At 42.6% G+C, this 22322-nt stretch overlaps 1 protein-coding gene across 4 annotated transcripts in view; it reads left to right on the top strand.

Annotated features, from left to right (window-relative positions):
* LOC308590007 (uncharacterized protein) overlaps positions 1–20997 on the top strand; it is a 28134-nt gene extending 7137 nt beyond the window's left edge. Inside the window, exons 2-8 of one of the 4 annotated variants that reach the window (XM_081199667.1) lie at positions 5856–5930; positions 7163–7471; positions 7875–8183; positions 10258–10335; positions 12281–12370; positions 17573–17722; positions 19514–20997. In XM_081199667.1, coding sequence (XP_081055793.1) covers positions 5856–5930; positions 7163–7471; positions 7875–8183; positions 10258–10335; positions 12281–12370; positions 17573–17722; positions 19514–19647 — 1145 coding nt within the window. In that variant the 3' untranslated portion in view covers positions 19648–20997. Of the gene's footprint in view, positions 1–5855; positions 5931–7162; positions 7472–7874; positions 8184–10203; positions 10336–12280; positions 12371–17572; positions 17723–19513 lie in introns of all 4 variants that reach the window. The other 3 variants (XM_081199668.1, XM_081199666.1, XM_081199669.1) reach the window with 3 other exon arrangements.
* The last annotated feature ends 1325 nt before the right edge of the window (positions 20998–22322 follow it).

The raw sequence follows: 22322 nt of genomic DNA, 5'->3' as shown, positions 1-22322 counted from the left end.
CAGGTAACTGCTACCATCAGTATAATACACAACATCTGGATTTTTCAATGGTTCATCTTTCAGATCGGGTCTACTGGAATAAACTTCATCCATTACTTGGAGACAATCATGTGATTCTTCATCATCTACCTCTGGTAGGGGCAGCAAAGTCGCTGGATTGAGCATATTCACTACTCGTAGATGAATCCTGGGATTTTCACACAATAGGCCTTGGTACCTAGCCATCCTTGGGTTCGTTAGCCAATAACTACCCTTATATTCCATGAGCGTCAGAACGGCATGAGGTACATTCACATACATTGTCTGGCCGAAGGTAAATTTATCAGCTTCTTTGACAAGGCTTGCAGTGGCCGCTACTGCCCTTAGGCATGGAGGCCATCCTTTTGCTACTGAGTCCAATTGTTTTGACAAATAAGCTACTGGACGGTTCCAACTTCCTAATCTCTGGGTCAGGACTGCCGCTGCAATCCCATTCTGTTCATGTACATACAGCTGAAAGGGTTTTTCCGAATTAGGCAGTCCAAGGGCTGGGGCCTCCATAAGTCGTTGTTTAATAACTAAAAAGGCTTGTTGCTGCTCAGGTCCCCATACGAATGGGTCCTTTTCTGCACCTCGAGTGCTTTCATGTAAGGGTTTGGCCAGACTGCTGAAATCAGGTATCCATAGTCTACAAAACCCTGCTGTTCCCAGGAATCCTCTGAGTTGTTTCCTTGTGGTAGGTTCCTTGATAAGGCAAATAGCTTCTTTCCTCTCTGGCCTCAATGCTCGTTGTTGGTGTGAGATGTCAAAGCCCAAATATTTGACCTTTTCTAAACATAACTGTGCCTTTTTCTGGGAAACTCGGTAGCCAGCTTCCCAGAGCAAGTGGAGCAGTTCCTCTGTACCTTCTTTACAGGTGTCAAAATCCTTTGCTGCTAGTATAAGGTCATCTACATATTGCAGAACCACCTTTTCTCCAGGTATTGAGGGGTAACTTGTTAGATCCTTCGCCAAGGCAGTGCCAAATAAAGTTGGGGAATTTTTGAATCCCTGGGGCAATCTTGTCCAGGTTAGCTGGCCTTTTGTTCCTGTCAAAGGGTCTTCCCACTGGAAGGCAAATATAGGTTGGCTCTGTGGTGCCAGCCGGCAACAGAAGAATGCATCTTTCAAGTCCAATACAGTAAAAAATGTTGCTTCTGGTGGGATCAAACTCAGCAGGGTGTATGGGTTTGGTACATTTGGGTGCAAGGTCTCGATAGCCTGGTTTACGAGCCTCAAGTCCTGCACTGGCCTGTATTCATCTGTCCCAGGTTTTCGAACAGGCAAAAGGGGTGTGTTCCATTCTGATTGGCAGGGCTTAAGCAGACCATATTTTAATAAGCGGTCCAAATGTTTCTGGATGCCCTCTGCTGCTCGCCGGGGTAAAGGATATTGCTTTACAGATACAGGGGTAGCCATAGGTTTTAAGGTTACTACAATTGGAGCTATATTCTTAGCCATTCCTGGGGGGCTATTTTCGGCCCATACTCCTGGTGGCACCTGTAGAGTTCGGAGGAGCTTGTTTAACTCTGTATCCAATGTGGGTTGGACTTGCAGGGCTGACATTAGGCGCCATGATTGTTCCTTAGGTACTGAGAGGGAAATTATTCCTGCTGCCTTTGATGGCAGTTTCATTTCTGGACCTCGAGGAGTGAAGGTGATTTGGGCCTGCAATTTGGACACCATATCTCTACCTAAGAGAGGTATTGGACACTCAGGTATATACAAAAATTGATGGGTTAAACGATGTCCCCCAATCTGGCATTCCAAAGGTTGGAGGAAAGACCTCTTAGCTGACTGACCAGTGGCACTTTTAATGACTACACTTTTGGATGCCTTTTTCTGCAATAGTTCTGGGAGTACTGAGTATTCAGCCCCAGTATCAATCATAAAGTCTATTAAATGGCTTCCTAATTGAATCGTGACCGTGGGCTCCTGGAAGCCTAACTTTATGGAGTCCGGTCGTTCCTAGTCTTGGGTAAAATCCTCCTCTGCCAGTCCAATGACATTGTCCCTACTCCGTCCTTGTCCAGGTCTCTGATATCTTCCATCTCGGATCATTCCCCGTCCCCGTCCCTGGTTTCTTGGGCCGGAGCCTGGGCCTGGGCCTGGGCGTACTTCTTCCAACCTCAGGGGTTCAGGACACTCCCGCTTCCAATGACCCTCCTTCTTGCAATTTGCACATTGATTCCTTCCCAGTGGTGGATTCCTTCCCCGCCCTCTTCCTCCATTTAAGGGGCGGTAGTCTTGCTTCACTGCTGTGGCTAGCATTACCATCTTTTCCTTCTGCCACTTCTTCTTCTCTTGCTTCTCAGCCTCATCCCTATTCCGATAAACTCGGCGTGCAATGGCCATAATTTGGCTCATCAGCATCCCTTCCCATCCTTCTGATTTCTGAATTTTCTTACGAATGTCAGAAGCGCACTGGGCCACGAATGTAGCAGTAATCATTCTGCTGTTTTCAGGGGCTTCAGGGTCAAAAGGAGTCCATATACGATAGGCTTCTTGCAGCCTCTCTAAAAAGTCTCCTGGACTCTCATTTGGTTTCTGTTCTACTTCTGAGACTTTAGACATATTAGTGGGCTTCTGGCATGCCCTGCGGATACCTTGCACAAGCATCTGGCGGTAGGTGGTAAGTCTGGCCAGGTGAATTACATTGTTTGGATCCCAATTAGGATCTTCCAAGGGGAAGTTGTCTTGGAGATGACGGTCAATATTATAAATATTTCCCACTCTGGCCTGCTCACGCAAATATATCTGTGCCTTTTCAATTATGTCTCTCCTTTCCTCAGTGGTGAACAGAGTATTCAGGAGCTGGCGGCAATCTGTCCAAGTAGGACTATGAGTATTTATTATTGAAGTCACCAAGTCCATCATAGCCTGAGGTTTTTCTGCGAAAGATGGGGTGTGTGTTTTCCAATTCATCAGATCCGTAGTTGTGAATGGAATGTACTGGAGGGTCGAAGTTCGAGGTGGCCGTGGTCCGAGTTGCCCGTTAACCAGCACAGGCTCCTCAAGTGCATCAAATACTCTTCTGAGAGGGGCTACTACGTGATCTTTCTCTTCGCTTTGCTCTAGGGGCCTCAAATCATAGGGGATGGTATTTGTCCCAAGGCGTTCTTTTAGCAGCCTTATACGCCTGGCTGTATTGCTTGCTGACCGATTAAGGTCTCCCTGTAACTTCTGTAATAATTCTCTAGGACTTGGATGTACAGGGGTTTGGGGTAGGCAATCAGTTGTTCCACTAAAAGAGACTGTAGATGGAGTTCTACTGGGACTCACAGATGGAATAACCGCTTCTGCTTGGGCTTTATTATAGGCCTCCAATGCCTCCTGAAGATATTTATCATAATCTATCAAGGAATCAAGTTCTGTGACTCCAGCCCCATTATTCATTCCACTTTCTTGCCTTGGGGTTACAACTGGTGGAGTGTTTGGATTAGGCTCCCTTCGATGTGGAGCATAGGGTGGAGGTGGAAGCAGCTCTTCTTCTGGTCCCTCAAAAATGGGTTTGAGTTTATTTGGCAAGATTCCTTTCCTAGCTTCGGCTTTTACAGCCAATAATTTGCATCGTTGGACTTTGCATTCCCTTATCCATGGAGGATTTTTATTTAATGTGCTCAGCCAGGAATCTATATATGAAAATTGTTCTGGGCACCCTCCAATTTCTTTGGCGATGTTAGACCAAAGTTTGCTTACTAAATTTATATCAAAGGTTCCTTGAGATGGCCATTCAGTATTTTGCTTTGGCCACTCTAATTCACATAACGTTCTCAGGCGCTCTGGCGTCATTTTGACTCCATATGCCCCTGAGAAGGCTTTCTTAAAATTATTTAACATACATTCAAGAGGTGTATTTTCCCCTTTTGAACCCCCAACTCCCATTGTATGGCCCTGTGAAGTATCCACTCAGTCACTCACACACACGCTTCGTGGGTTTCCTTGCCTGGTGAAGTCGCCTTACCAGGAACCGAAGTACTGCCCACTCCACACTCAGGTCAGCTACAGATTGCTCTGTACTTTCTCACACATACAATGCGCTAGATACTTCACCACACACTCTACCTCCCAACTTTCCTTTTCCCTACACCAGATCACCACCTGATGTACCCAACCACCTAGCGTACTCAGTTCCCACTTACTGAGACGCAGAAGTTTGATCAAGACTTCTCTTCCTCCCAATTAATTGGAGGGCCAAAAATCCCTTTGTGCACTTACCCTTGGTTGGTTCCGTTTCCCCCCCGGTCCGTCGCCGCCAGTGAGCAGGGTATCAGACAGACGAGACTTCTGCGTTCCCCCTGGAAAAATTTACCAGTGCGCGCTTGGGTAAGCAGTTTAGAGATCCTCTCTCTTGTACCCTGCCCAATAGGGCGAAGGGGCTGCGTTCCAGCAGACCACTTATCCGAGTCACAGGAGCACCATAAAATGTAGCACCCTGCTTGTGGTTAACGCTTAGCTGGAATGAAATATTCAACGCAGCAATAGAGAAATTAAAATAATTATTTATTTGTCAGACAAATAAATGAGAGGCACAGTGGTATATGGTTACCAAGCTCTGGCCTGGCCTCCTGCCATTATGGCCAGCCCTTATATTCCCTTAATCCAGCCCCCTTTGCTCCTCCTGTGGCTGCCTCTGTCCAATCAGCCTGGTTGGATTTCCTATTGGCTGATTGCTATATCCAATCCTAAAAGATACACCCATATCCTCCTGTCCTTATATGGAACACAAAGAGCTATATATTGTTACATCTATAAATGACAAATAAGTAGTAATATATCTTACATGTGTCTCAACAAGGAATCTTAATTACCAGCTCACCTCTTGCCCTCCTTGCCCTATTGCCTTCTAAAACAAATGGTTAATCTTAAATTTTTATCTTAAACATATGTCAAGGATCTTGAGTTTCACATCAACATTGAAAGATCTCCTTCATTTGAAGGTTTCCAAACAAATGTCTGACAGCCAATATATCAGGACTGCTTGGATGGCGTCTCTTTGTCTGGCAGGGGGGCTAGACTGGTGGCTGACTTAATTTCAAAATACAACTCTTACAACTATATGAAATCTAGCATTTCTTAAATCCTTTGCATAATTACATCTATGCCAATACACTTAATACACAACACAGGTAGCCTCTTAAAAAGGATAAGGTCTTTGTAAAAAGGAACTCAGTTTAAAACAGTTTCAGAAGAAACCTCTTTAGTTTACATCCCCCCCTTCAGCCAGCTGCTTCAGCCAGCTGCTTTTCCCATTATCTTTTCCCAACATTTATTGCCCTCAAACTCTCTCAGTTTAAGAAAGAAACAGCTTTAAAAGACTTCCCAAAATTTCTGCCAGCTAGATGCTTCTCCATTTGGTCTTGGCCTTTTTAACCTTGGAAAGAAGATCTGGCTCATTTTACTGGGAGGCACATTGGCATTATTTTACTATTTACTCATTCCTAATCATGTTTATCTCTGCCTTTTTTATCTTCTATAACATGTAGGGTCAGTGTCCTCGTTCTTAGCCTGTATTTCAGCTTTTACGACTTTGAGAATTGTTTTCTGCTATCAATCAAAGGGGCCCCTTGTCTAGGAAGAAAACACTGTCAGTGTTTTCTTAAGCAGCTAGCCTTCTTGCCTGGCATGAAACTTTTGAAAATCTAAGCTCTCTCTTTAATATACAAGTCCTGATCAAACATTAATAAAATGCAGGCTTATGCCTGATGCCTCACTAAAACTAATACATTTCTGCCTTAAGATTATTGTATTATTTATGGTTATCTATTCATATGGTGGAAAGAACCATTTGATATGCAGCTTTTCTTAATGTTATTATTTTTATATTTCTGGTCCAGTTTTTGGTGATGGCATGCGAGCAAATAAGGCTTTGGTTGAATCTGCTGATTTTCCACGCGAAAGTCAATACTCTGGTGAGACTGCCTGGAAAAGGGAACATGTTACAGAGAGCATATAGCTTGTTTAACAACATTTTAGATATTTATCTCTTTGTCCATTTTGAGTCTGTTCTCTGCTTGTTGTCAGCTCAGGGGTCAGGACTGCTCAGGGGTCAGGATGCTAGTGTGTGGAGAATCATGACCAGTGGCAAGGAGTTAGACTTAATGGCCTATTATTTATTTACTTTGAGTATTTTTACCTGTCTCTTTAGCTGAGACAGCTCTTGTCCATTTCCAACATCTTGAAATTTCGCAAACCTCTTTTATCATAGAACTCTTCTTGGATGTAAAATTCAGTGTACTGCAGGAACAGTGGCTGGCTATGTCCCACTGTGCACACACAGTCATGTGACTAACCAGGTGGTAAAGAGGATTTGCCAGAGCTCATGCCCCTTTTTCTATACATGTTTTACTGAGAGAGGGGAATCATGGTCAAACTTATTTATGGCATGATCAGATGAGCATGTAGATAGGTAGTTGTGTCCAACCATGACAGTTGCAGCCTCCATGGGGCAGCACTGCATACTAATGGGATTTCAGCATTTTATAGGGGTGGACCCACCATACTGGCACACCAGTAAGCTTGGAATAACTTGAGTCTGGGTTGACTATTTCAGCATGCAGTGACTGTTTGGAAGAAGCAGCCAGTGACACAATTACTGGATTCAGGAGGGCATTCTACACCCACCATTTTGAACAATCCACTCCCGGTTTCTTTTAATCCAATTGGATAAAACCTGGTGGTGCTGCAACTACTTACAATGAAAGGATAGATATTAATTATTGGCGCTTTACTATTTTAAGACCAATTTGTAAACCACCCTGGAGTAATTGAAGAGTGAGATAAAATATTTTAAACAAAGAAAGAAACAAAAGATATATTGGGTATAAACGTTCCTGGGATTTATTATGTCAGATAAGAATGCTAAAAATGGATGTTCTGTGTTAAAAGCTGTCATATTTCACTTCTGAAAAAGTGTGAAATTATGTTGATTACAGCTGGGAAATGAATTCTACCAGCCATGTCTTACTATGGAGATTTGAATTTGCTTTTGTGCTGTGTTTTGAGTCTGAAATTTTTAGATGTCCTCTTGAAATCTGAACATTTTGATTTCATGAAATCACAGTTTTATGAATTGGTATGCTTTGTTCAATTTGGGTGTTAATGAATTAAATGTCTTCCCATTGCATCTTATTGACATGCTTAGGATCCAAAGCGGATAGCCTCATCAATGGAACACTTGGTGATTGTATTCTCCTTGATCTGGAGAACAGGAACCCAGCAATCCACATTCACAATGTGATTTGGAAGAAAGGCAATGCCTTGATTGGGATGATGATCAATGGTCAGAATGAAGCAAACTGTACAATCCATAGCAAAAGATGTTTTATCTATAACAATGGCACCTTGAGCTTGTGTCCCACCCAGTTGGATGATATTGGGCATTATACAGTGGCAGCATATACTGAGGATGGACGCATTCAATACAGAAACGGAAAGGAACTGCTGCTTACACGTAAGTATCAGATAGGCCCTCTGAGGGACTGTGTGTTATTCCTATAAAATAAGTGCCATGCATTTGCAGCATTCGGCTGTATAATAACCAGAACAGCTAGAGAGTTAGAGGAACACATTTAGGAGCAGATTTAGGGAACATGGGGAGGGGAGAGGGCAGAAAAGTTACATTATGCAGCTAAAAGGCGTTCTAGTATAATTTTCAAATTGAATAGCTCCCTGAGAGTTGCATTTACTACTTTGCTTTCAGTTTCATGGCTGAAATTTGAAATGCGCCCCTGAAATTGAAATACTTTAATTCAGTGAAATAACAGTTTTCAAAATTCTTTCAAATCTACTTAATGCACACATTTTTGAGGATCGAAGTAAACTGTATGTCCACTATATTTTTGCTCTGTGTTCAGAATCCAAACTGCAGCTTAGTCTCACCAAAGGAACACTTGGTGATTGTATGCTCCTTGAGATGAAGATCACGAAACAAGCCATCCACCTTCATGATGTGATTTGGAAGAAGGGCAATATCACAATAGGAAAGGTGGACAGCCAGAATATTACAACTTGCATAGACGACAGCAAGAGATGTCTTATACTTAACAATGGCAGCTTGAGCTTGTGTCCCACTCATGTGCAGGATATCGGACAGTACACAGCAGAAGTGTTTACCAAGGATGCTGTGTATCAGTACAGTCACACAATTCAACTGGAACTTACACGTGAGTACAGTCATACTTCGGGTTGAATACGCTTCGAGTTGAGCGCGTTCGAGTTATGCTCCGCAGCAACCCGGAAGTAACGGAGCGTGTTACTTCCGGGTTTCGCCACTTGCGCATGCGCAGGCGCTCAAAATGACACCACACGCATGCGCTGAAGTGGCGAAAAGTGATGCGCGCGTGCGCAGACGTGCCATCGCCACTTATGTTTGCTTCTAGATGTGAACGTGGCTCCGGAACGGATCCTGTTCGTATCTAGAAGTATCACTGTATTAGATGGGCATTCCCATGCTCTAAGATGAGTAGCAAGTATTTACAAGGTTCATCTGTGCAATAGCCAACCCAACCACTGGAACAGTTATACGTACTGCAATTTTGTTGTAACTGTATATCTTTCATACATTCTGTTTGACAAGAGCCTGCTGCAAATACTTTAGTAAAGTACAATAACACTTACCTTCAAATAAAAGAAGATTGGTAATTTTACTGAATAGAAGGATATTACTATTTTTTTATTAATGCCCTTGCCAACATTATGTACCTTTAGGCCATGCTAAGCCAATTGGGCTGACTTGCTCTGTTCTAATCAACAGAACCTACAGGCACTTAACTTTTTGTGAAGTATGTGCCCACAGTGTGGTAGACTGTTCCTTTAAAATGGCACAACAGAAATTGGGTTCATTCACTTTCATGAAACTGTTAGAAATGTTGATTTGCAGCTAAAACAAAATGATATTCATAGTTTAGCAGAGATTATTTTTCCCTCCTTACACAGTGTATCAAAAAGCACCTGGAATTACAGGTGCTAGGTGTTGCTTCATGTAATAAGGGAGAACCTGATGAATGAAAACCAAGTTATGTTTCAGTGGGAAACCCTATTGAGACTATTAATATTGCACATTTGTAATCTGCTGGATGAATAAAAACTGACGCTTAAAACAATAAAAGTTACTTTCAGTTAGATGCATATTTTTTGCACTGCTCCCAGCAGAAACCATAATATCTTAGATTACAAATATGTTGTATTCTCAGCTAGAAATCAAAGCTCTGTCTCTCCTCCATTGCTGCCTCCAGGCTGTTTGCTGGAGACAGAGATTCACACATCCATTCTTTTCAGTAAGTTGGAACAAAGAAAGCACCCCATCCAAGATGGATGCCTACAGATTAGCATATGCATAGACCTGCAGTACAATCCTTTTCATATGACTGTGAGCTAAACATCTTGTGATCGAGGAACAGAGATACATCCCCACTTCATGATTCAATTGTTAGGCTCTTCTTCAGCTTCAGTGGAAATTTCTAGTCATGCTACCCAGTGCAATATAGGCACATTATAGACCCCCCCCCCCAATTCAATGCACATTAAACAATTATACTTAACAAAGCTGTCCGTATTGTAGGAAGAAAGCATAGTTCCATGGTAGAGTACATACTTCTGCATGCAGAAAGACCCTTGCTAAAAGGCTATCAAGTAGCAGGCATTGTTCTGAGGTCTTAAAAGCTGCTATGGATCAGAGCAGATGGTACTGTACTGGATGGGCTAGTGGCTTGACTTAAAGACTTAAGATAACAGATTCTGATAACAGATTCACTTGGTTTTAACTAAGATTGCTCCTTATGAAAAGATTTTAGAATTGGTAGAGTTGGTAGGATATGTCTAGAATCTTATGCATACTTACTCAGAAGTAAGCCCCATTCAGTTCAGTGGGGCTTATTCCCAGGAAAGCTTGTATAAGACTGAAGCTGATTTTGTATGACAATACATAGTTTTGTGTGCTGCCCTCGCCCCCGTCAAGTTATAGGCTCTGTTGACTTCATGTAACATTTATTATACAAGATTAATTGATGAAAAAGTTAAGCGCAAGGTAGTTAATTGAAATGATTAAATAAATTGACAGGGTAATATTAATGTTTTACACAGTGCCACATGTCATTAAAAGTACAAACAGAGCTCTTTGTAAAACTACCTGTCAGAAGTAAGTTAAAATAGGTAATTCTTTTTACAATTGCATTCTAATTTTAGAACCTAATCCACAGAAGACAATACGTTTGCCTCATTTAATCTTCTTCATCTTAGAAGGAGCTCTTGTTGCAGCTTTTCTCGTTATATTGGGCTCATGTATATATCATGTTGGAAAATGGAAGAGGAAGCCAGGTAATCTTTCCTTGCCTTACCTTGCTTACCATAATGGGGGAAACTCACTCAAAAGGTACCGATGGTTGTCTAATGCAACCCCTTGTTTTACTTTGTCAATAAAACCTTTTTCATCTCATGGTCATGAAAATCCATGTGCAGCCTAATCTTTTTCTTTTTTTTACAAGCATGCCAAGCATACTGGGATCTCTCTCTCTCTCTCTTTGACACACACAGACCACAAGATGGAGGTCAGCATATAACACCTGTTTGGACATAATGCTAAAATATACGGTACTTTAGCATAATAGGAGTTAGCTTACTCAAGAGGTGGACTCAAGCATCCTCCTGTCCTCTGCCCTCCTCCAACACGCACCAGAGGAAGAGATCTTCATCTGCTTCCTGAGCTAAGCTGACCATAATTGGTTACATCTGAATTGGGCCAAACTATGGTTTATTGAAACAGCGGTTTCTGATCTTGGCTCAGTTTAAACTGTAGTTTGTTGAAGTGAATGCAGTTCTTGGTTCGGACATAACAACACATTGTGTGTCAGGATTCCTGTTCCATGTAAGAGCCCCTGTGCCCCCCCCAACACACGGGAGGTCTAAGAGACCTGGAATGGTTCCTTGCTCCAGGTTTCATACAGGTGTTTCCAATTACATCAGCCCATACAACTTCTCCCAGCTTTTCTTGGCTCTCTACTAAAGTTTGTAACCTCAGCTGTCTCTTTTTCTTTCACAGCTGTTCTCTCACATCTCTCTCACTCTGCCTCTGCTTTGTCTCTGTAGCTGCAGATTTCTCCTCTCCCCTGACTCCCACTCACAATTAATATTATTTTCTAGCAGCTTCGCTGGGACAGAGGTTCTCTCTCTCCTTGCTTCTTAGCTGTCCTTCGTTGCTGTGCACTTGTCAATAATTCTTTCTCCATGTCCCCCCCTCTCTTTGTGTGTGTTTTGCTGCTACTGCAGCTATCACACTCTCCCACACCGATCAGCCGTCTTTTATCAGGCTGCAGTGAGTGTGTCAGGGCAGTGTGTCACTTCCAGTCCCCTGAACTGTGACTAGTTAAAACCAGGATGCAGACTTCTGCCGCCCTCTGGCACATGCCAGGGAGAGCCACATCCTTGAGTCTAAAATAAGACATTTTCAACTGAAGATCCCCTTTGGAATTGCTGGCATTGTTGAATTGTTTGCTTACTAACAAACATGAATCACAGTGTACTAGGTATGACTGTGAACTTAATTGATAGCAAGTATATGCATGCATTGATTAAAAAACAAGTTACTGTAGATATCTTTTAAGAGGTGAAGATACTATCATCAAGCCCATCTGCCCTGTCTCATTACCTTTTTTTTGGATGGAAGGACCTGTGAATTCTGCTTCTGTGAATTTAATAGATTTGCCTTTAAATGTGAACTGAACTCCCCCATCTCTAGCCACCAAGACTCAACCTCTGAAGAGGGAAAACACAAATAATTGGATCCATTGCCTTTCCTCCTGCCAGCACTGAAAGGCTATGAGCATGTGATGGTTTGTGAGCAATTAATTGATGGCCACACCGTTTCTTGCATGTGCCTCCTGCCCTCTTAACTTTCATAGGGTCCCTGATAAGAGGAAGTTGCCAACGGATATTTCAGGCCATGTTTTAAGTAGTGCTAAGCTAGTTTGTTAAAAAGAAAACAGGTTGAGGGTTCTTCAGTATACATATGATGGAAAGCCAGTTACCTCTGGGGAAAGACTTTATTCTAAGCTCCCCTTAAAATCTGTGCCATTTTTCACAAAGGCTGAAAGAAAAGGCAAAGGAAAGAAAAGAAAAGGCAAAGGAAGAAATGGGATTGTGTCTGCACCCCTGCAATAAAATTAGGAGATTATGGCGATATTAGGAGTGACTACGGCACCAGTAATGTGTGCTTTCAGTTCTCACTGAAAACCATTTCCACACTTTTTATTTTATATGGTTTAAGTTCTCTGGAAAACAAGAAGACAACGGCGTGCAAGTTGGAGGAAGAATGTTGCTGACTATGCAGTAGTTTATAGGAGAAAGCAAGACCAATGTGAGTATTACAGCTGCCAAACCAGTGTACACTAATCTCTATGTGTTTAGGCTTCCATGGGATCCAGAACTGTGATTGTGGAGTCCCAACTGCTAGAGACCTCTGTATGTTGCAGTTGAGGGCGGGACAGGAGGAGGTCGTAAAAGTGTGACCTTTCTACCTGGTAACTGTGTGAGGACAACAAACAAAGGTGGTTCTGGTGTGATAGGTTTCTATTGCAAATCAAGGTGTGCGGGTCTGGAACAAATTGGTTTGGAGATAGCTCAGGGGTTGGTTCAAAGAACTATAAGAAGAAAGGGGCCCAAAGACCAATAAGTGAGAGTCAAGTTTGGTGTATATAATTTAGACCACATAAGCATAAAGCAGAAGGAAGCAAATTCTGTTGGGAATCCTTAGCTCTAGACAACAGAGAGAAATGAGCCAAGCCATATGTTACAGAAGAAGGCCATGGGTCCTCCAGTTCCCACAGTCTGGCACTGCACTGCAACCTAAGTTTCTGCTGAAGGCCACCAACAAAGCTGTGTGTCATCCAACAGTTATGACCTTCCAAGTACACAAGAATGCCTCTCAGACTAGTTAAAACCAGTTCTAGACTAGTTCTAGAGTTATAGTGCAGCTGCTGGGGTTGGGGGAGGGAAATGTCTTACATGTATAATTTCATAACCTTTTTTCATAACCCTCATTTCTCGGACTCCCCCATACCTCCCCTTTCTGCATCCCAATTTCCAAGATTGTTTCAGCAGCTTCTAAGTGGTTTTGTCAAGTATATGTCCTCTTAACCTTTCCTTCAACTTAATCTTATGTCGCTGTAGTTCCCTTTTCTTTCTCAACACCTCGACATTTTAGCATTCCTCAATTTTACAATAGTCTTTAAGATAGATTTTAAATTTCTTCCAATCCTCTTCCGCTGTCTCTTTCCCCTGGTCACGGATTCTGCCGGTCATCTCAGCCAGTGTCATATAGTCCATCACTTTCATCTGCCATTCTTCCAAGGTGGGTAGATCTTGTGTCTTCCAATACTTTGCTGCTGTCGTAGCATACAGGAAAAAAGTTCTATCTTTCTTTAACACCAATTGGCCGACTATGCCCAAGAGAAAGGCCTCTGGTCTCTTAGGAAAGGTACATTTAAGTACTTTTTTCATTTCATTATATATCATTTCCCAGAAAGCCTTAATCTTTGGGCATGTCCACCAAAGGTGGTAGAAAGTACCTTCAGTTTCTTTACACTTCCAACACTTATTGTCAGGCACATGGTAGATTTTTGCTAGCTTGACTGGGGTCATGTACCACCTGTAGATCATTTTCATAATATTTTCCTTTAAGGCATTACATGCCGTGGGGGAGGGAAATGTCTTGGGCCAGTTGTGCCTGAGGGGAAATCATTTTCCAACCCCATGGTATGGGTTGATGTGTTGTACAAACCTAGGATCATGGTTTAGCTCTCCCAGTTTGGTGCAGCAGCCAAACAACTGATGAGAAGCAAAGTGGCTGCAATCTCCTCTCTGGGAGCCTCCACACTCACACATAGTTTGTGTTAGCATGATTTGTGAAGCAGGCCTAAATTAATATATGAAATTCAGTTCTGGTCAGTTCCTGGACTGGGGACTTCCTGCAACTACATGTATGTTTGGATTCAGGGTGGAAGAAAGATGGGATATAAATGGAAGAGAATACATAGACAATAACATAAATCTGTTTCATTGGAGCTAGCTAGACTCTTCCACAGTTCTTATGGTTTTACGTGCCAGTTAAAAGACAAATAAAAAACTAGAAAGCTATCAGAGCTTCTTTACTGTGCTTGCATTTAGGTCGTGTCGGTGCATCTTTGCCAAGTTTAGTTTGTTATTCATTATGGGGTGATTCATACACTACGTTCTGCTGCCACCAAGTGCATTTAACAGTTCAGTGAGCAGAATACTCATGTGAACAGTGCCACTTAGTAAGTAGGACATTCTGAAGCACTGCCAATCAGCTTCTGGAAGCAAGGATTTTTGGTTGTTTTGGAGACTACTCACCTCAAAGAAGTGATGGTTCTGCCTGTTTTCCAACAAAGTATTAATTGTGCATATTCTTACAAAGGTTGGGCAGCACCCCCACTCTCTGCCAAGCAGTAGCAAGATTCCAGGGGGTTTCAGGCATTCACTGATGGTTTGAGCTCCTCTGGAGAATTGAAGCTTTAGTGGAGCCTGCTTTAAGAAATCTGTTTTATTTGCATATTTACACCTTCAGTCTGCATGGAGGGAGTCCAGCTCTTACTTGTTCTCCACAGCAATGCAGCACTGGAGTGCAAGGCATCTCTCCCAGTCAGCCTTCAATCAGCTTGCCCAAGATGGATCTCCCCCTTTGCTCTCCCCTTCTTCTTCCCAGCACACCTTTCTCTAAAGACTCTCTTTGTGTGCTACCTCAGATACACACCCCATCACCATGGCAACCTCTGCCTATCTGCCCAGGCCCAAGATCCTTCCTAGATGGGTCAGCAATACCTTTTCTCATGTTAATGCCTCTATCCCAGGTGACAGGAAGGAAGCTTAGCCTGTACTTTTCCACAGGCCTCCAATCTTCCCTTCAATACTCCAAAATCATCAGACTCCTACCATTTATTAATTTCTAGGGGGTTTTTTGGGTGGGTGGGTGGAATTCCCCCCACCTATAACAGTATCATGAACAGAAGGTAATGTCATGGTCTACTCTGAGAAACAAAGCTAATTCAGCGAGTGAATGGGCCATATCTTCGCATTGGGCAGCACTGTCTTCTATCTGAACTGCTGTTTATTACTATAATTACTGCAACTTGATTCACCATATGTGCTTTAGGTGGCAACCCTACACACACCTTGCTGGGGGGAAGTCTTACTGAATTCAGTGGGGCTTGCTTCTGAGTAGACATGTATAAAATTGCACCGCTGGTCCCATATGCTCCAACTCTGTGGAGCATTATTTAGGGGGCACCCCATATTTTCTGCAAGTTGGTGCTTCCCTCCCTCCCATGGGCAGCCACCTCCATCTCTGCAGATGGACCAGTAAGTTGCAACCGCTCTTTCAGTCCAGCCATGCCCTGAACTGCCCCATATGTGATGTCATATAAATTGGGCGTAGAGCTGGTGATCTTGACTGGGCAAAAACTGCCTTGCAAGTCAAATGAGGAGGCATGGTAGGTCTAATTAGGCCCACAGGCTGGGTGCCCCCCAATATGCCATTGCAAGTGTCATTTTCGAAGAGGCATTCCTGCTTGCCACCCACAGTTTTAATAAGTAACTCGCATTAAAGAACCAATTTAAATAAATAAATAAATATGCTTCCTGATTCACTCTTTTAGTAGATTAAAATACTTTAAAAATCCATTAGTCTAATGAATTAATCACTGAAAAATTGCAGCCGCTGTTTATTTATTTGTTTATTTGTCATTGGATTGCCGCGGACTCAGAGTAGACCACTGAATTCAATAGATATAAGTGAATCATGACTCACAATGACTCATTTTTAAGTTTTTATTTTTATTTTAAATATTTCTCAACCGTCTTTCAACAGAAGATTCCAGAGCCAGGTCCAAAAATAGGAATATAATTAATTTGGACAATTTATCAACACACCTTAAAATCAGCAAATCAGCTTAACAAAACATAAATGAAACAAAACAAATATCTCAAAAGCTAAAAACAGAAACAAACCATTCCCTCCCTCCCTCCCCCAAACTAACGTGTGTGAGCAAATAGGACAGCAAATAGGAGAGCTTGTCATGCCAGATCCAGTCATGTCTCCCTTGAGAAGGCACTCAAAGGTTGAGGAGGCACTGCAGAAAAAAGCCCTCTTTTTCCTTTAAAGAGAGTACTTGGAACAGCATCTCTCCAGAAGATCTTAAGACATGGGCAAACTGGTATTTTAATGGGTCTGATATGACAACTGCTCCTTCTTGTTGCTATTTTTTAAAATTGTTGTTGTTCCTTATTATTATTCATATTAAACATTAGCCCACCTTTCTTCCAAGGAGCTCAGGCAGCATTCATGGGCCACCTAGACTGGGCAATAACTTGATCCCACCTCTCCCTAGTCCAAGTCCAGCACTCCACACCCTCCCAACTGGTGCTCCAACTGTTTGGGACATTTGCCCTAAGCAATTTCGGTACAGGAGTTTGAACAGTATTCAGTGCTAGCTGCTAGAAATCAAAACGTAGAATTATAGAAGAAAGATTGCTGCAAGGGTAGTTGATGTAAGGATTTGTTCATCCCCAGAAATGTTTAAAACCAGCTGAAATGAGACCGTGTGTGAGATGTTAGCTTGCAATAGAAAGTGTTCATTGAGGTTGACGATACTGTTTTTAACCACAGGTGTATGCAGTGATGCATAGTGCTGATATTGGGGCAGAGTAGTGGTGAGGAATGCACACATGTAGAGAAGGAACTTCAAATATCATGTCTGCTGCCTCTAGAGAATTAAGTGCAACAGTTGGTGGTCAGAAGGGTTTATTCTAGTGCAGCACATACACTGAGGGTCCAACTGGACCTGAGCTGGAGGCACATCAAGTATCTTCCAACAATTTCCTTTAATGCACCCTTGTTGCCTCCAAATGTGATTGGAGCAGTAGCAGGAGGGCAAAAACACTCTACTATCTTGAGTAGTTTTCTCAGTCAAAACTGGCTTAAAATTTCCCTACAGGGGAAAAAGCAGATACAAGAGGGTGGTTTTTAGCAGATTATGATGGGGGAACTGATCACCCCCTTCCACTGCAGCTGGTTTGACAAAATTTGGGGCATCCCACCCCTGCAATTCATGTTTTTCAGTTAGGAAATGCTTCACACATTTCTCCCAGGTCCTATCTAGTTTGGCCCTCTTATGGACCTGGCTTACATTGAACTACATGCTCACAAAAAAGGCTACTCTGGTTTTGTATTTATCAGGAGGTCCCACAAGTTACATTTTCCAAGCATCTTGTTGTTGTTTCTAATCTGTTTTTCCCCTCTCCAGTAAGGACCCAAGGCAGATTTTGGATCCTCTATTTATGGTCTTCAGAAAAGGCTACTTACCTGGGAGTGAGCCCCATAGTATACAGAAACCTTGTGTAATCATGCTAAAACCTGTTCCCCCTATACTTAGTAAATTTTGTTTGTTCCGGTGTTACAACATGCTTATATGTTAATGTTGTGTTAACCCAGCATTTACTTTCCATGGTTGTTGTATTTTCTGCTTTTTGCTTTCTTGCTCAGCAACTGCAAGTCCAGAGTTACAGAAACCACAGGCAGTAGAAACCACAGAAGAAGGTCAAGGGTTTTCGATTGGGAATGAAAAAGAGACTGCAACAGCAGCAGCTCCCAACACAGAAAACCCCATGCTTTTAAATATCTCTACTTTTCAAGGTAAGTGACCAAAACTGAACCACACTGCAGACAGGAAGGACACATTTTTATCTAAAATAGTTTAGCTGTGAGCATCTCTTGAGCACCTTAGGACTTTTCTAATTATAAGGCTATAGACAGATGAGGTTGTACTGCTTGGCTAAACGTCTAAGGACATACATATCTTGCAAACATATTAGGCTTTATATTAGTTTAACACCCCCACAGCCTTCTGAGAACTGTGCTGAGGATTCTCTGATTATTCTGGCCATCTTCATAGAACATCAGGTTTCTGGGGAAGCAGAATGACTAGCAGATAAACCAGCTTAAGTCTGAAATATAAATATGCTGAAAGTGATCTTAACTGCGATCGAGCCTCCATGAAATTTGGGGACACTTACAAAAGTAATTTGCAACCTGTAGTGTGCAACCTGATCCCTGTGGGGAGCCTGAAAGAATTACTTGAGCACAACAGCACTTTCCTGGGCCTTTCATAGGCATCTGGTTGGACACTATGAGAACAGAAAGCTGGACTAGGTGGAATTTCTCTCTATACAGTGAAAGCAGCAGCAATGTCCACCATTTGCAACATGATCACTGCACAGATGTCAATTGGAGCTGTGGTAAAATAGGGAAGTCTCAGGGGCAGCACATCATCCCATTTCACCACGTGAGGTGAAATGGGAATGTGCTGTCCCCTGTCCCCCCTCTGTTGCCCCTGCCACACCCCTGCACCATTCCTGCCCCACCACTTCCATCATCAGCGGAATGCCCCCCTCTCACCCAGCGAGCGGTAGCACTGCATGCTGGAATGTCTCTCTCATATTGAAATTTGGTGGTGGTGGAAGTGGTGGGGCAGATGGGGTGCCGCCTCTTGTACTTCTGCCACCTGAGGCAGAAGCACAACCCCACCACATCTGTGGGTTGGCTCTGGTAAGTCTTGTACAGATAAAACCAACTCTTTATTTTAGACCAGGGTTGGTGAATGTGTGGCTTCCTGATGTTGTTGGGCATCAAATCTCATCAGCATGGCCATCAGGAATTATGGGAATTGTACCCCAACAACATCTGGAGATCCAGAGCCAGTGTGGTGTAGTGGTTAAGAGTGGTAGACTCGTAATCTGGTGAACCGGGTTCAATTCCCCGCTCCTCCACATGCAGCTGCTGGGTGACCTTGGGCTAGTCACACTTCTCTGAAGTCTCTCAGCCTCACTCACCTCACAGAGTGTTTGTTGTGGGGGAGGAAGGGAAAGGAGATTGCTAGCGGCTTTGAGACTCCTTAGGGTAGTGATAAAGCGGGATATCAAATCCAAACTCCTCCTCCTCCTCCTCCTCTTCCTCCTCTTCTTCTTCTTCTTCTTCTTCTTCTTCTTCTTCTTCTTCTTCTTCTTCTTCACCCCAGTTTTAGACAGAGGGAGAACTCATAGAATCATAGAGTTGGAAGGGACTCAGGGTCATCTAGTCCAACCCCCTCCAATGCATGAAAGCTGGGAAAGTTTGGAGACCACAGGGTGAGAAATATCTTATAGATGTACTGTGGTACCTCTGGATGTGAACGGGATCCATTCTGGAGCCCCGTTCGCATTCTGAAGAGAACGCAACCTGTGTCTGTGCATCTGCGCGTGCCATGATTCGTCACTTCTGCACATGCACGTGATGCCATTTTGAGCATCTGCGCATGCGCGAGCGACGGAACCTGGAAGTATTGCATTCTGTTACTTCTGGGTCGCCGCAGAGTGCAACCCGAAAATGCTCAACCTGAAGCAACTTTAACCCGAGGTATGACTGTATACATATTATTTTTTTGTTCAGAGAAAGAAAATGCTTTATCACCACCACTGTGTATGAATGTCAGGAGTTGTAGTGCTAGTCTACTGAGGAGTGACAGCTCTGTTTGCTGGGATGGCGGCTGTGTTCTTCCAGATCTTGTGGACTGTATTCTGTGAGAGGTTTGATGATGCAATGGAATTAAGAGAACAAATATGCATTTCTTCCAGTGACCCAGCACACATGTATGATGGGAAAAGAGACAATCGAATTCTGAAATCATCTGAGACCCAATTCTATTTAACATGCTATCTCATTTGTCAGAAGATGCAGTTCATTTAGTAGCTAGGCAGAGACTTTCAAAGTGCGCTTATGTAAAAAAATAAACCTAATTACTAATTTTAATCTCGCAAATATGAAAAAATAAAAGGCCATTTTACCTCTTCATCATGATGAGAAACTGCTCTTTCAGCAAATTGTCATTACAAAGCTAGCAAATGGGGTGAGTTTTATGTATAGATACAATAATATGTAGTAATTTGTTAAGACCCAACTGTACTGTATTGTTCTGATTAAAATAAGCAATGTTTCATTTGTATTGTGTATCATCCAACTTTCCCTCTTGCATTGTCCCTGATCATTAATTATCCATGTCTATGTCTATTGCAGATGCATTATTAAAACTGCTGTTGGTATGAGTTTCTAGACTTGTCATTCTTCAGGTTTCCATAGTCTTTTAATCCAAGACTATAGAAGCTGAAGCTATGCTTTTGCAACAGGACTGGAGTGGATATATCTTCCGTATATATAATGGCATATGAACATGTTTTATTGTAGTTTAGTTACTAAAAGTGTATGCATTGAAAAGCAAAAGTTTATTTTCAAGCAATCCCTGCTGACTTGTTCACAGCAAACGTTTCAGCCCAAATTGAAAATAGATCTGTATACAACAGGCTTTTACTCTGCTTCCTGCCTAAACCACGACTAAACACACATCCCCTTGCTAAGTACTAAACCTGTAAGTATAAAGTGTTTCAGAATCATTCATTAATGACCAAGATATAGAACTGTGGTTGCAGACTGTGGTCTTAGGCCGCCTTTGACCATATAAATAGTCACATTGAACGTAAAAGCTGCTAACTTGCCTGTCAGATCTGCATCAGTTCAAAAGGTAGGTGAACCAAAATAACCGCCATCTTGAAACTGTAAATGTTGCCCTTGGAAATCTAGTTTGAGCCTTCTTGCTTATCTGGATTGCGCTTCTTAGCTTTCAACCCCTGACTTGTCACCCAGTACTTTGTGTGAACTTTTACACATTTTAAGTAGTTTATTGTAATTCATGGCTAACGCTAACTAACCCCAGTTACCTGGGAATAAGTCCCATTAAACTCAATAGAGCTTGTGTCAGAGTAGAAATAGTTAAGATTGTAGCATACGTCATTAGGAAACAGATAATTTATGTTTCTTTGATTTTCCTCTAAGCCTGAATTTCTGTTTTTCTTTTCTCAATAAATCTTATTTGTGTTTAAGTAATGTCTCTCTCTGCCTTGGGTTATTCGCTACCTTTTCTGTTTTAATCATAACCTTCTTTCAAGAAGGTTAATACAGAGTATGTCTTTCTGATGTGGCAATGCACATTCCCTCTCATCTGAGCCCAGCTTTTCAAATGATGTGCACTCACGTTCAGTCACAAACTAAAAAAAAGTTTCAATGTGCACAACAGCTTATGGGCATGGATCATGTGGATAGAGAGAAACTAACATGAATGAACGAGGACAAACTCCGCACATGCAATTCCCAAAATTAATTAGAAATTTTCCATACAAAATGAGACCATAGAGCAGAGTGTGAGACAGAGTCAGCCCACAATAATGAAATGCAACTGGGGAAATCTTATCATCCGTAGCGTCTCACTTTCAATCTCAAAGAAAGTGATAGCATGGTTGTTTCACTTCCCTTGCTGGAATCCACCCAAAAGCGGCTTCTGTTATCTGGCTGGCCAGGTAGACAGACTCATGCAGATTTTCAAGCAAACTGCCAGCCAAACACCCCACCTTTCAGCAGCAGAGTGAGAAACAACACAGGATTCCCAGAAGGAAAGTTAACAAGGAGATGCAAAGTGCAGTTGCTGAGGCCTATTCAGAGTGTTAAACAGAATTGCATCTGGCAGTTCCCACTCCTTTTTATAAAGCGTGTCTCTATGAAAGAGCTTCATAAAGTGGAGATTTCTTTTGCATCAACTGAGTAGTGAGCTCCAACAGTTGTGAGAGGCAGTGTGGTGTAGTGGATAGAGGGTTGGACTAGGCCCTAGGAGACCAGGGTTCACATCCCCACTCGGCCATGAAGCTCACTGTGTGACCTTGGGAGAGTTGCTGCCTCTCAGTTTAAGCTGCCTCACAGGGTTGTCACGGGGATAAAATGGAGAGGAGAACCATATTTGCCACCTTGAGCCCCTTGGAGAAAATGTGGGATATAAATGCGATAAGTGAAGGAAAGAACAAACAAGAACTCAAAAAAGTGTGGAGCAGAGAGCTCAAAACTTGACAGATGGATGCATTGTGCTGCTTCAGAAGTATTTTTTGGGGGTGGAGAGTGGTGGACCTGGGTTTTACTAAGAGTAAGCCCAGGATACATATCTTAGGATGGCAGTCAAGCAGGGACTAAGGAAGACTGAGATGAATTGGCCACACACTGCTTCCTTCATGTTTCTCTGCCTCAGTGGTCTCACCTTGACCATTTCATGCAAGGCTGAGGAAGACCAAAGGGAGTGTGTGATAGACTTGGAGGTGGAGGAGGCGATGGACTTGATTGGGTGTTCAAGCTGATGATGGTGAACGTGAGACAGGAGAAAGGT

This window comes from Podarcis bocagei (genome assembly GCF_964188305.1).
Source record: "Podarcis bocagei genome assembly, chromosome: 6".
Taxonomy (NCBI): domain Eukaryota; kingdom Metazoa; phylum Chordata; class Lepidosauria; order Squamata; family Lacertidae; genus Podarcis; species Podarcis bocagei.
This window is presented reverse-complemented; position numbering and strand designations above follow the sequence as displayed.